This window comes from Gorilla gorilla, chromosome 7, assembly GCF_029281585.2.
Source record: "Gorilla gorilla gorilla isolate KB3781 chromosome 7, NHGRI_mGorGor1-v2.1_pri, whole genome shotgun sequence".
Taxonomy (NCBI): Eukaryota; Metazoa; Chordata; class Mammalia; order Primates; family Hominidae; genus Gorilla; species Gorilla gorilla.
This window is the reverse complement of record NC_073231.2, coordinates 39,465,265-39,479,668: the sequence shown is the minus strand read 5'-3', so window position 1 is coordinate 39,479,668 and position 14,404 is coordinate 39,465,265. Positions and strand designations below refer to the sequence as shown.

At 42.8% G+C, this 14,404-nt stretch overlaps 1 protein-coding gene across 3 annotated transcripts in view; it reads right to left on the bottom strand.

The window, feature by feature from the left end:
* ZNF704 (zinc finger protein 704) overlaps positions 1-3,211 on the bottom strand; it is a 249,806-nt gene extending 246,595 nt beyond the window's left edge. Inside the window, exon 1 of one of the 3 annotated variants that reach the window (XM_063709200.1) lies at positions 3,086-3,211. Coding sequence is in view for 2 of the 3 variants with exons in the window: in XM_055349563.2 (XP_055205538.2) it covers positions 2,047-2,553 (507 nt within the window). In the remaining variant the exon portion in view is untranslated. Of the gene's footprint in view, positions 1-2,046; positions 2,947-3,085 lie in introns of those variants that run through there. The other 2 variants (XM_055349563.2, XM_031013787.3) reach the window with 2 other exon arrangements.
* Positions 3,212-14,404: the final 11,193 nt, after the last annotated feature.

Sequence of the window (14,404 nt, the reverse complement as noted above, 5' to 3'; positions counted from 1 at the left end):
TAAGATATCATGATTTTCTTCACAGGACACACCACAATCTGAAGTGTTATTCTTGCTTATGCATGTACATCTGCATCTATGTATTTGATTGTTGCTATGATGCCTCTCACTAGATGTGAGCATCAGGAAGGTGTCCACTGCTATGTTCTAGAATAGCTGCTAGCACATAATAGGTGTTCAATAAATATTTGTTGAATAAATGAATGCATGAATATATGTAAGATGTTAACATTCGTATATGCATTATAATAAAATTATCTAGTGATATTCCATTAGAAAATCTCTTCAGATACAGTGTCTTTAAAAGAGTAATTTAAAAGATAAACCTCAAATGACTCCAACATTCTGTGTAAATTTCTGAAGTTGTGGGCAAATGAAAGTGTTATAAAATGAAGCCCATTTTGAAAGAATTTAAAGGAAATTTATTTGAAGATGTGAAAAACCTTTATTGATCAAGTGAATTATCACACTCATTACTCTGTTTTTACGGATTTGATTTTTTCCCTATATTAAGCTTGTTTTCATCACAGAGCATAAATTATTATTGTTTCTATCACAAATTGTGCAATCACTATTCAAACCACAGGACACACTTTCAGTATTTCTGGACAAAAATGCTAAAGAGTCACTACTCTTGATATTCAATGTCACTTACACCATGTGACTTCATTTCAAACCCAGCTATATCTTGTAGCCATACAATGCAGGCTTTTCAACAGACCATGGTAATGAATGTGGTCACGGTTTGGATTTCAACAAGCAGCTGTCAAAAACTATCATCCCAAGTGACTACTTGCTGAAAATTTCTCACTCCCAGAGCTGGTACTTCCAGGGTGGTCTAGGAAATAAATTTCTGCCCACATCTACTCTGGGGCTATTCTAATTGCCGATGTTCAACATTTCTTTGGAAATGCAATTTCAAGCTTTGAGGAGCTTTATTGGTGAGCCCCCAAAGCTTTTTTTAGTGGTCTCTAACTATTAAGCTCACCTGTTCATGAGTTTTTTTCTTCCTGAAATACCAATACCTTCTGAAAACTCTGGTAAAATGTTATTCAGCTGATTTTAGGAACCACTCTTGAGAAAAATCACTCACTCCATTGCTTACCACTTGCTGCCCTCAAAACTTCTTAGCAACATACACCGTGCATGAATCTCAACGTGGTTTGCTTTGCCCAATAGCATGCCTGAAAGCCCAACCAGTCAGTTGTGTAATAATAAACCCCTTATCTCCTGAAGATACACAAACGGAAAAATCTCTCGGCGCTTCAGTGCACAGGGGGCTTCGCTAGAATTCTCAGCAGAAACTCACATCCATTTTAAATGCCACCCCCCACCCCCTTTTCCTGGTTTCCTCTTTTTTTCTCATTTGCAATTTTGAGGAGGGAAAAAAACCTCAAACGCTAAATGATGTCGAATGGAAACACGGGAGGGCGAGGGTCAATGCCAAAAACTGCTAGCAAAATGCATGTGGAAACCAAGGGCTTGGATTTTGCTGTACTGGGTTTACCGGTTCTCTCACAAGCGCCTGTGATGGAAACTCATCAACAATTGTTCTTGGTTGGAAGAAGGGGCTGAGAGATTGACAAGAAACACCGCTTTCTGGTTTCAATAAGCTTGAATAGCCCTCAAAATAAGGAGAAGGGGACACTCCTTCCTTGGGGGAGAATAAAATCTCACTCTCCCCTGCCTCACCCGTCCCCACCGGGCACGAACCGGCGCCTCCGTGGTCCCATCACCCAAGTTCCCCACCTCACCGGGGAGAAGCGCCCTTTCCCGGCACCCACAACAAACAACAAACCCGACACGGCCTTTGAGGAAAGCGGGAGCGGCCGCCTGGGAGAGACGCAGGGGCCCGAGGCGCAGGCAAATCAACAGTTCCTCGCGCTGCCCCGAGCGGCCGCCCGCGCCGCCTGACACACCCCTCCTGGCCGGGTCTCTCCCCGGCGCCGCTGACCGTCCTCGGCCAGGCGCCTCGCCCCGGGGCCCGGGCCCGTCCCCCTCCTCGGGCTGGCGGGTCCCACGCGCGCCACCGCGCCCAACACGCACCTTCAACGCGCCCCGGGCCGGGCCCCTGGGGACTGCGCGGCCGGGTCCGAGGGGCACGAAACGCTCCTCGCCGTCCTCGTCCTCTTCGTCGCCGTCCACCACCTCGACGACCACCTCCTCGTCTTCCTCTTCCTCGTCGTCATCCTCCTCCTCCGCGCCCCCTCGGGGCTTCTCCTCCACACGCCCGAGCCCCCTCCGCCGCCTGCTCCCGCCCTCCTCGTCCTCGTCTTCCTCCCCTAGAAGCAGCAGCACCGGCGACGAGGCGGCGGCGGCGGCGGCCCCGGTGGCCCGAGGGGGGCCGGTCCCGGCGCTGCGCGGCGGCGGCGGCGGCAGCGGCGGCCTCCAGCTCTCCGGGGCGGGCGCCGGGGCCGGGCCCGGGACAGGGGGCGGGAGCCCGGGTACGGCGGCTTCCTTGGCGGGCGCGGGCGCCGGCCCGGCAGGCTGCAGCGCGGCGCCCCCCCGGCGGCTGCCCAGGCTGGAGCGCTTGGCTAGACGCCGCGCCTGCATGCCTGAGCGCGGGGTTGCGGGCCGCGGCGCGGGGCCGGAGAGTTTGTCACCTCCTCTTCCTCCTCTGCCTCCGCCGGTGGCCGCTGTGGCCGCAGGGCCGGGGACTCGCGGCCGCAAGGCGCTGCAGGAGCCGCCGGCCAGGACCCGCGGCTGCCACTGGCTGCAGAGGCGCGGGCGCCGCCTTCGCTGGACCGGCCGGCGGGGACGCCGGCGGCCGGCGGCTACGGCGGGGCGGCGCGGCGGCCGCGGGCGGGGGTGGGTGTGAGCGAGCGGCGCGCTGCCGCCTCCGCCGCCGCCGCCGCCCGGGAGCCGCGGGCCGCGCTGCGCTCCATGCGGCCGGCGGCCGAGCCCGCGCGCGCCTCTCCCGGCCGGCTGCGCCCGCGCGCTCCGGGCCTACCGCTGCCGTGCCTCGGCGCGAGCTGTTTGTGTTGTATGTTTTCCACCACCGCCCCCCTCTTCGCGAGCCATTCCTCACAACCCTCCGGTCCCCCCGCTCAGACAAAACCCGGACTGGATTTTTTTTTTCTCTTACCCACAGTCTCCGAAAGTCTGGCGCTTCGAAGCAGTTGGCCCTGACACCAGGGCAAACGCTTAACCGCAGCCCATTCTTCCCTCCGGAGGGAGGGGAGTAGACTTCGCTGGAAGTAAGGTTGTGTGTCAAAGTTAGACTTTGAACGTAGAAATTTGCTACAAGTCATTTTAATGGACACTGATGTGCATGGCAGCTACTCCTGAGCTTGTGTGAAATCAAGGAAGGTGTACCAATCTGAGGTTTGGGATGAATTCCTAATATGAATCATCAGAGTCGCTTAGATTTTCGAAATACTGTTTCATGAGCGATTGTCTACCAATCTCACACTCTTTGAACGCACCACTCTAGGCCCTGCGATTGAGCTGCCTTGGCTCTGTGCTGAGTGTGTAGGTCTTTCAGCTTTTACTCCTGCTATTCTACCTCGAGTGCCTGATTTTAATGGCTGAATTCCAAGAAGCTTTGTGTTTGCACTGTCTGATCTGTAGACTCTCTTCTGGCATTGTTCAGGACTTTGAAGAAACAAATGGGTGGGAGTTCAAGATCGTTTGAGTTGGTTACTTAAGAAATTAATATGAAGTAAGACCAAATCTGGAAATCAAGCACATAACATGACTAATTTTGCCATTTTCTGACGATTTTTAGGTGTGACAAAGAAAATATATTTGCTATTGCGTGGGGTTAGGCTATGTAGTAAGTGGTATTTCTTTTTTTATTTATTTTAATTTTTATTTATATTTATTTATTTATTTTTGAGATGGAGTTTCGCTCTTGTTGCCCAGGCTGGAGTGCAATGTCATGGACTCGGCTCACTGTAACCTCCGCCACCTGGGTTCAAGCGATTCTCCTGCCTCAGCCTCCTGAGTACCTGGGATTAAAGGCGCGCTCCACCATGCCATGCTAATTTTGTATTTTTCGTAGAGACGGGGTTTCACCATGTTGGCCAGGCTGGTCTCAAACTCCTGACCTCAGGTGATTCGCCTGCCTCGGCCTCCCAAAGTGCTGGGATTACAGGCGTGAGCCACCGTGCCCGGCCTTAAGTCGTATTTCTTAACATTCAAATCATACCCCCAATTCCATCCCTGTAGAGGAGGGCTGGGGAGGATCTTAAGCATCAGATACCCTGGTAGGCACCTCCATGGGGCCAGAATAAAAGGTGTATTCACCTTCAGTTAATTATTGTTGGACATTTAACATCATATGCTCTGTTAGACACTTGAATGGGGCTCATTAAATGCTCACTTATGGTGGCTTCCAACTGTTGAACAGGGATGATGACAAAGATTCTAAAATGAACTTTTTGTTCTCCCTGAATCAGATTAGCTTCCTGATGTACCTATTTCAGGTGATGACACTCTCATTATAATCATTTGAGCCCAAAATAGCGGTATCATTTTAACTTCCTTCTCTACCTTATCCCTAGAGGCAATTGCCCACAAGTCCAACCCATTGTTCTTTCTAAAATGCATTTTGAATCCACCCCTTCCTTTCCATTCCCAAAGCTCTTACAGCATTTTGTGACTTCAAAAGTGAAAGTTTCTAACAGTTCTACACACCCATTTTCTCACCCACACACCCTCCCTTTCCCTCCTCAGATGCCACCCCCAGATTTATGTTTCCCAAACCCCATTTAGATCACACCATTTTCTTGTTGGACTTTATATTTGTAAATATTCTGTTCAGGAATTCAGAGAGAAGAAAACAGAACATTAAGAGATGGGTGTGTCTGATCAAAGCATGGAATAGCAGGGGCTAGCCAATAAGTGAATAATCAGTATCAGCTAGAGTGTGCAAAGAATGAAGAAAGAACATTAAGGTGGTTTCATCCCAATTGGAAGAAATTTAGCTTCGTTGATTTGGGAGATGATTTTAGAGTGAGGCAGCAGGATCTTTCTCTGGCCATGAAAAGGAAAGATCTGGGCAAGGGGTGGGCAGACAGGTATGGAGGAGGTGGAGGAGGACAAAGGTGTGAGGCAAGCTGGCTAGTAGTTAGGCACATGGTCTCAGGAGCACCTAGGTCTGAATCCTGACTCTGGAACTTACCAGCTTTACTTTTACTCATCCTCTTTCTGTGCCTGTTTCCTCATCTGTGAAATGGGGATCATAGTAGTAAAGTTGTTTTGCAGAGTAATGAGTTAATAAATGCAATCAGCTTAGAAGAGTGCCTGGGACAAGCTAGGGTTGATATGAGGGCTTATCATACTAAACATTGTAATGGTAGGTAAACAAGGTGGCTTGGGATACTCTCAGAGAATAACAAGGTAGCTCTCTTTTAAGTAAGCTCAGTAATGTCAGTAACTAGCAAAATGTGCTTTTAAAGACCAACAGCTTGTCATCGAAGGACCATGGTCAGGCCAAGCATGTAGCTTTTTGTGCCTAAAATTGCTATAGATGAAAGAAAGTAAATGTTTTCCTGAGAACCTAGAGGAAATACAGAGTTAAATGAATTGGTGATTGGCATTTGTGACTTAGTGAAAGATGATACACTATTGTACATTCTTTTAAAATTGCTGTATATGCTTTGAAATCAGCTTATTGTTTCTCTTAGGCCACTTCAATAGACCTCATACACATCCATTCCCTGGCCCCACATTGCTGGAAAGTCTGCCTCTGAATGGAAAAAAAAAAAAAAAAAAAAAAAAAAAGAGCTGCCCTTGGCTTTCAAACCATTAAATGAAGGCTAATGTCAAAAGAGGTTTCACCCAAGCTGGGCTTTGAGGGATGAGAAGGATCTGTTCAGGCAGGGAGAGCAGCATTGTCTAGGCAAGTGCAGGCCACTGAAGACCACCCTCATTAAATCAGAGGACACTTAGTGGGAATAAAATCAAATTAATTCATCAGGAATCAAGAAAAGATCTCATGATATGGGCACATGACACACTACATGCATGACATGGGCTCAGAAGTCAAAAAGTATCTTGTGATGCCAAGCAAGTGGGGAAGAGTCATTGCTGCTTCTTTCCCCCACGTTCCCTAAGTGTAACACATTTTTTTCTTCCAAAACTGGGAGCGCTTGCCACTCAGAATGAGGAAATGTGCCTCTGAGCCATGGGATAAAGAAGGAGCACCTCCAGAACAGTTGGGTTGAACACATCCTCATCTAAAACATTTCATCGTTCATTCTGCATGGATTTGTTGAGTCCTGACAAGTGCCAGGTCTTGTTCTTGGTGCTGGCGTGCAGCAGTGAACAAAATAACCCTCCCTCGGGGAGGGAGCAGACAATAATCAAAGAAGGTAAGTGAACAATATGATTTTGTGGAGGCATTAAGTGTCTACATGAAAAAGTAAGAGAAAAATAAAGAAAAGGAGGGGTAGAAGGTACTGGAGGTTTAGTATAAAGAAATGTGCATTTCAAAGCTTATTTCTTTATATTAAAACAGACATAACAATAGTGTGAAGTTTAGTGTGAACTTTGAATGAAAACTCGCAGCCCTGGACTCTGTCTTCTTCCTGCAGATAGAATCCATTCTCCCCTACTGTCCGCATGCTTTGGTCAAACAGTTTGAGAAGCACTGCTAAGGAAGAACAAGAGTAGGCTTTGGAGTGAGCATCACTCCCTAACCACATAGTAGCTGGCTGGCTCCTGTCTGGTTTCTTCAGATCTCCAGTGATTCTTAAACCTTTGAGTTCTGAGCCCTAAAGATAACTAAAACATTTTTTTTACATGTATCAGAAAGAAAGAAAGAGAAAGAAAGAAAGGAAGGAAGGAAGGAAGAAAGAAAGAAAGAAAGAAAATCAGGCTCAATTTGACATTATGTTCAGTTTTTTTTTTAATTTAAGATTCAGCAAAATAATCATGTTTCCAAAATCAAGAGGTGTAACCATAGCCAGAACAAAACATATAACAAATTTGTACCCACTGGTGGTAGTTCTTTTTTATCCCTGTGAAACTTTAATAGTTGGATTTGTTGAGATTAGTAGCTCCTTTTAAAAATTATTTTAAAAGTAAAAGTAAAATTTTGCCCTTTAAAAAGCTTATGAAAGTAAGATTAGCTTAGTTTTTCCACAGTTCTGGGAAACTTAAAAATGATTTCATTTGATGACTGTCATCCCACCGTATGAAAAATAGATTAAGGTTAAGAGAATAACTCGTCTATTACAACCTTCAGGCTGAAAGCCTGTCTAAGTCAAGCATAATCTCCACCCAGATAAATGTTTCTTCCATGAGCAATTAAACTCTCTTTCAAAACACACAGTACTTTCAAAATACTAGTTCCTTACAATACCTCTCAAAGACTTAGGTTTTTTTTTAGTGAGTGTTAAAATGATAACATTGCCTTCTTATTTATGTAACACATATTTACTATTTCAGTAGGTGCAATTTTGTCTTTGTTGTTTCCTGACCAGTTTAGTCATCTCATATTGGCACTTGAGAGGCAATAAATAGAACGCTGGACTGAGATTCCAGAGATTTGAGTTGAATCATACTATGGGGATTATCGGCCATGGAACACTAGTTAAATCCCCTGATCTCTGCAGAGTTCACAACTCTAATATGAATGAGTTGTGCTCCCCAAGGAGCTCTCTCATTTTAACTCTCAAGTTCCATGATATAAAATGTCAACTTGAAGTCTGTTTTAAGATTAAGCCAAATACCCATTATTAAAATCCACAAATGGAGTCTAGTGTGTATGTTAAGAAATGCATGTCAATTTTTTTTTTTTGAGATGGGGTCTCGCTCTGTTGCCCAGGCTGGAGTGCAGTGGCTCAATCACAGATCACTGCAACCTCTACCTCCTGGGCTGAAGCTGTCCTCCCACCTCAGGCTCCAGAGTAGCTGGGACCACAGGCATGCAACACCACGCTCAGCTAGTTTTGGGGGGTTTATTTGTTTGTATTTTTAGTAGAAGCAGGGTTTCACTATGTACAGGCTGGTCTTGAACTTCTGGGCTCAAGTGATTCACCCACCTCAGCTTCTCAAAGTGCTGGGACTGGGCGTCTCTTTTAAGCCAATTCTAGGTGCTGTCTGTATCTTAGGACTGCCATCTCTGTTCCTAACAACATCACCCTTAATTTCATGAGCCTTCCCTGCTTTGTTGGGAATACAGAAATTATAAAATTATGCATTTTCTTGTTACCTTATTTTGCTAGTTATTTCTTCAGTAATAAGATGCCTAACAGCCATAAACCAAGTAGTTTCTATGTTTTATTATTTGTATTAACCTCCCTTTCCACAAACTGATAATTGTTCAATCTAAGATGTATAATTATTTCCTACTAATGATATTTTCATATCTCTGAGGCTTTTCTCTCCATCTTCCTTTTCTTACAGCTTTTTTCATGCAAGACCCTTCTGGTGTCAGTAACTGCAATCCTACTCACACTAAAGAAAAAAAACAGGGCAGAAGAGGAATTTATCAGGTTGGGTAATCCAACCACACATGAACCTGAGCTTGGGAAAATTAGATGTGGGGCTTTAAGTGATGTGTGGTCCTCTGTCTTTCTGTCTCTGTCTCTGTCTGTCTCTTCTGTCTCTCTCCTTCTCTCTCTCTCTGTCTCAGAGTGTGTGTGACACTTATTTCATTATCTGGCCGACTAGAGCCAGATCCACAGGCAGCTCTGGCCACACACTTGTCCACCTTGTGAACAGGTGCAGAGGAAGTCTTTGCTACGTGCATCAGCTGGAAAAATCCCAGTGAATGATTTCTGGATGGCCCAGTCCGAATCATGAGCGGACACTCGTGGCCAAGGGTGGACGGCTGTGATGGATGGCCTGCACCAAACCATGTAGTTAAAGAGAAAAAGAATGATTACTGTATTGAGCAGAAAAAGAACATGAAAGGCCACCATATGTTATAAATATAATCAATACTATCACAAATCTGAAACATACAAATTTGTAGAAGGGTAAAAATCACATCTAACTTCCCTACCCAAAGATAACCCCTGTAATTGTTTTTGGTATATTTATTTTCATTTCTTTTCTATGCATCATCCTTTTTGTCTCACATTATTTTTCCACCTAATTTTATAATGAGAGATTTTCTTTCGCACATGGTGGTATATAACTTGTATATGTTTATGGAGCTAATAGGGTAAAAATAAATCATAAAAATATTAGCAGAATATATGCATGAATATTTTTATAACCTCTAGGGAATGATAGCCATTTTAAACTTGATACCAAGTCAGGGCCATAGCCAAAAGGTGATATATGATCACAAAAAACTTGTAGACTTTTTCACAAAAGACACCATTAAAAAGTTTTAAAGTAAGTGAAAGATAGAAAATATTATCAACATAAAATCAAGAATTAATATGCAGGAAAATGCAAATAATTCAGTGTTATTAAAACACTTAGATATAATATTTGCTTACCAGGCTTGTAGAAATTCTAAAGCTTTGATACTATTCAGGGTTACTGAGAGTATGAGTATGCTGTTATATGTATCCATGACATGGCTGTATTCTGCTGCAGCATCTGTCATGCTTCTCAAATACTTAGGTTTTGTTTTAGTGAGTGTTAAATGGTAGCTTTGCTTTCTTTTGCATGTAACACATATTTACTATTTCAGTGTGTGCAATGCAGTTGCCAGTTGAAACCAGCAATTCCATTTCTAGTTATTCATCCTAGAGGAATACTGTGCCTAGTGGCAGAAAGGAATACAGAGAGGATACTTATTACAGCACTGGTTTTAATACCAAAATATTGAAAACAGCATAAATATTCATCAAAATGAGAATGATTTAAAAAGAAGTCTTTGACGATGTACAAACCACTATGCAGCCACTACAAAGAGTGAGGGAAGTCACTGTGTGCTAAAAGAGAAAGGAGGAAAGGACTCATGTATTTTTAAGTGAAAAGAACGAGCTATAAAATACTTTTTTACAACATAATCTCATTTGTATTTAAAACACCCTACAAAATATACTATATACATCTATTAATACATAGAGTAAAAAAAAAATACATAGTGTGATTTCAGATGGATATGGGGAAGCCTCCATAGGATACCTGCTAACCTCTGGGGAGGTGAACAGGCTTCAGGGAGGAGACAAAGGAAGTCTCCCACTTTCCCTATTTTTTTGCCTTGTTAAAAAGAATGGGCAGGGTGCAGTGGCTCATGCCTGTAATCCCAGCACTTTGGGAGGCCGAGGTGGGCAGATCACCTGAGGTTAGGAGTTCAAGACCAGCCTGGCCAACAAGGCAAAATCCCATCTCTACTAAAAATACAAAAATTAGCCAGGCATGGTGGTGGGCACCTGTAATCCCAGCTATTCGGGAGGCTGAGGCAGGAGAATCACTTAAACCTGGGCGGTGGAGGTTGCAGTGAGCTGAGATAGCGCCAGTGCAGTCCAGCCTGGGCAACAGACCGAGACTCTGTCTCAAAAATAATAACAATAAAAAAAGTGTATTCAAATATTACAGTTAATTTAAAAATAAAGAGTAAAAACTCTTCATAGCAAAATTCTTACTACAGAATATTGTGTCAAGCTGTGCAATGATTTCACCACATCTTGCTATGTAATATAGTGCTGCCAACCTTTGTACAGAAAGTATTATACACCTTTTGGATTCTTTCCTTAGGATCAGTGCCAGAAGTAGAATCAGTTGGTCAAATAGTATGCACATTTTCTTGATACGTTTGACTAGATGGCTTTACGAAAGAGTTTGCTGCAATGTGCACTCTGAAAACCACAAGAAAGTGGCTGGCGTCCTGCATGCTCTCTTACTTTAATCATGTCTTTTTCCATCATTCTCTCCCTTGCCACTTTGACAAATGTTCCATGAAATTTCATTTTGTTTTAATTTATTTCTTTGATCATTAATGAAGAAAAATAGTTTCCCATGTGTTCAAGTTTTACTTCCCCTTCTGCACATTATTTTCTTATCCTTTGCCCATAACCCTGATAGAATCAGAGTTTTTCATATCCACTTGTGTGAGCCCTTGGCATTAAAAACCCTATTGCCATATTTTCTGCAAATACTTCTCTAGCTTTGTTGTTCAATTTCTTCACATTTTCTTGCTAATTCTTTAGATTTATGTATGGGCCTTTCTTTTCCTTTCTTCATTGAACTTATTTACAAATTATTCCTGTTTTCCACCAATGTTTGTACTAATGACCTCTGCTAGACTTCATCCATTATCATTTTCCTTCAATTTCTATTTCCTTTTATAAATTGACCTGCAGCAAGTCTTCATTTCAACAACTACTATTTTTTTACTTGCTTATGTCACATCATAATTTCTTTTTACTACAGTGATGTGCTATTGCTGGGAAGAATTTTTAAAGTTTAGTTTGCAGATTTGATTCTCATTTACTTAGTTATTGCTTACATGCCTTTCTTTCTGTATTTTAATTAATAACCCTTAATTAATCCTTCATCCTAATAGAAATATTTCTAGGCTTAATGGCCGAGTGTGGTGGCTCATGCCTGTAACTCCAGCACTTTGGGAGGCCGAGGCATGTTGATCACCTGAGCTCAGGAGTTCAAGACCAGACTGGGCAACATAATGAAACCCTGTCTCTACAAAAAAAAAAAAAAAATTGCCAGGCATGGCAGTGCACACCTATGGTCCCAGCTACTCAGGAGGCTGAAGTGGGAGAATTGCTTTAGCCTGGGAGGCAGAGGTTTCAGTCAGCTGAGATCACGCCACTGCACTCCAACCTGGGTAACAGAGTGAGACACCCTCTCAAAAAAAAAAAAAAAAAAAAAAGAAAGAAAGAAATATTTTAAGGATCAAATAATAATTAGCATAATACCTCTAATAAGCAATGTTTTCCAAAATACTAAACCTAGCCCTTTTAATGTATTTAACATTAATATAAATGTGAGCATACAAATGGCTCACCTGCTAGAACATTCTGCAGTGATGGAAATGGTCTATATCTGTGCTGTTCAGTAACAGCAGCCACCAGCCACATGCAGCTATGGAGCACTTGCAATGTGGCTACTGCAAATAAGGAATAGAAGTTTTAATTTTATTTACTTTTAATTAAAGTATGAATAGCCACATGTGACTAGTGGCTATCATGTTGGATGGTGAAGGCTCAAACCTTCCAAGGGTCATTTTCTACTTTCCAGATCCATTTTTAGGTAGATCTGACTGAGAAAATTAAGAAAAGAAAAATCACACCCAGGATTCTTTGCTGCAAATCCAAACTACCATAACTATGTTTTTTTCTCATCTATCTACCTAATTTTAAAAATTAAATGTTTTGAATTTGAGCTTATTTTTAACAACTCTCATTTATTACCTTCATCAGGTTTCCAATTAGGGTATTTTGAGCTTTGATGACAGACATCAAAAGCTCCTCATCTATCCCCTTTGCCTCCAGTGCTATTTTTATCTACACCATTTTAGTTTCTATGTTTGTTATTTTATCTCAAGCTCTTCCAGGGGAAGAAGTACCTAAATTAACCCCAGCAACCTATCATGGGAGTCTTGAAAGCCATAAAATAGAATGAGACATCAGCGTATGCTGATATAAATGCCACTGGGATTTCTTAAAAGCTAGTCATAAATTTCTTTTTGTTGTTATGCCTGTTAATATGAAAAAAATGAGAGTGAGACAGAATTTTTGTAAGAAGTGTAAAAATTCCTCGGTACTTACCATACTTGCCAGGATAAAGAATTTTCTTTAAACCATTGTAGATATAAAGACTGTCCTTCCGGTCGACAATGTGCAAGAAAGAAGGAGGGCTGGGGAAGGCAGTGGGTGGAGCAGCCTTGATTACCTTCCATTTCTTTGACTGTGGATGCAGAGGTTACTTGCAACATTTTTGTCGCATTCCTATAAAAGCTATGGTGGAGCTGCTTGTCCCACCACCTCCTCCATATAAACCCCATTATCCTCATGCCCCCAGTGGCTCCATATATTTATCTAGTCACGGCCATCCTGCCACCTGATATCTTGCTTCCTATTGCCACACAGCAGGCAAAGCTGGCTTGGCCGAAGCTGGAATTTCAATCAAAACCTTTATTTCAAAATAAATACTGTTTCTCCTTGCTGCTTTCCAGAACTTAAGAGGAGTGAGGAGAAGAAAAATAAAGAGAAACAGGAAAGGAAGAAGAAGAAAGAGGAAGGGACAAGAAGAGTGACCAGCAAGAAAAACACAAGAATAGTCTTGGGTCTTCGCTAATTTATTATGTTATATATAAAAATCCACACATACACAAAAAGGTTTTCGTCTATTTATCCTGAGTTGCCACTTTCCCTTATTCAGTTTTCAGTGCAGAGAGGAAATAGCTAGTGATGATCTTGGATATAAAAATAATGATCCTTAATATTTGTTTCCAAATCTTTTCCAATAGGTTTTCAATACAGAGTTCCAGCCACCACACCATAATCATTTTACCTATGTTGTTTCACAAGGTTTTTTCCAACATTACTTCTGCGTTATTCTACTATAAGTGATACCATTTTCTCATCAGCATTAAATGCCTTTATCTTATTCTCAATTCATGTTCAGCTTGTTTCTCCCAATGATCTCTGTATCCCTTTTACATACCTTGCAAATAATCAGTGATCCCCTACCCAGGGTATTTATATCTTCTAGAATCTAAAATCCAATGTCACCCTAAGTGTATGAGCTGCCATCTTTCAGAATAGCATTCAGCTTGTGTTTTTTTAGGCCTGTAGATATTCCTGGCCAGGCTACATAATTTGCAGAGCCCAGGATAAAATAAATATGCAGGACTCCTTGTTCAAAATTATCATGAATTTCAAGACGGAGACAGAAGGGCGTTAAACCAAGCATGGGCTCTTCCAAGCAAGAGGCCCTGGGTGACAGTACAGGCTGCATGTCTAGGAAGCGGGCCTTGTCTCCAGCTTTTTCATATGACAGTGGGAATGGTGGGTACAATATACTTGAGGCAAAACTGTGTGTCTTAGGGTGTCCTCCACTTCATTTCTTCAGACTCTTCTCCTTCCTGGAAGAAGGAGAATCCAGTGTTAGGAACTGAGAGTTACTTAGTGCATAGGCCTGTTGGGGATTCAGAACCCACCTATCTTAGGAGAACTTAGGATCTTGTTGGAAAAATTCTGAAGTTTTGAGCAGGTGAGGTATGTGGTTCAATGTGTATGTTAGGAAGGTATTGTGGCAGCAGCATGGAAGGGAGACCTGAAGGGAATAGTCATAGAGTCAGGGGGACCTGCTTTAGTCCAGGGGAAATGAAGAGGGTCTGAAGTAAAGCTACCACAGAGGATAAACTGAGGTGAGGGTGGATTTGAGGAATATTTCCAAAGCAGAAATCAACCAAACCTAGTGACCAACAGGATGTGGGCAGAACGAGAAAAGAAGGAACCAGGGACAATTGTCTGTTTTGAACTACAGGGACTAGGTGATCTTAGTGCTAGTCACTGAGGTTGGGGAG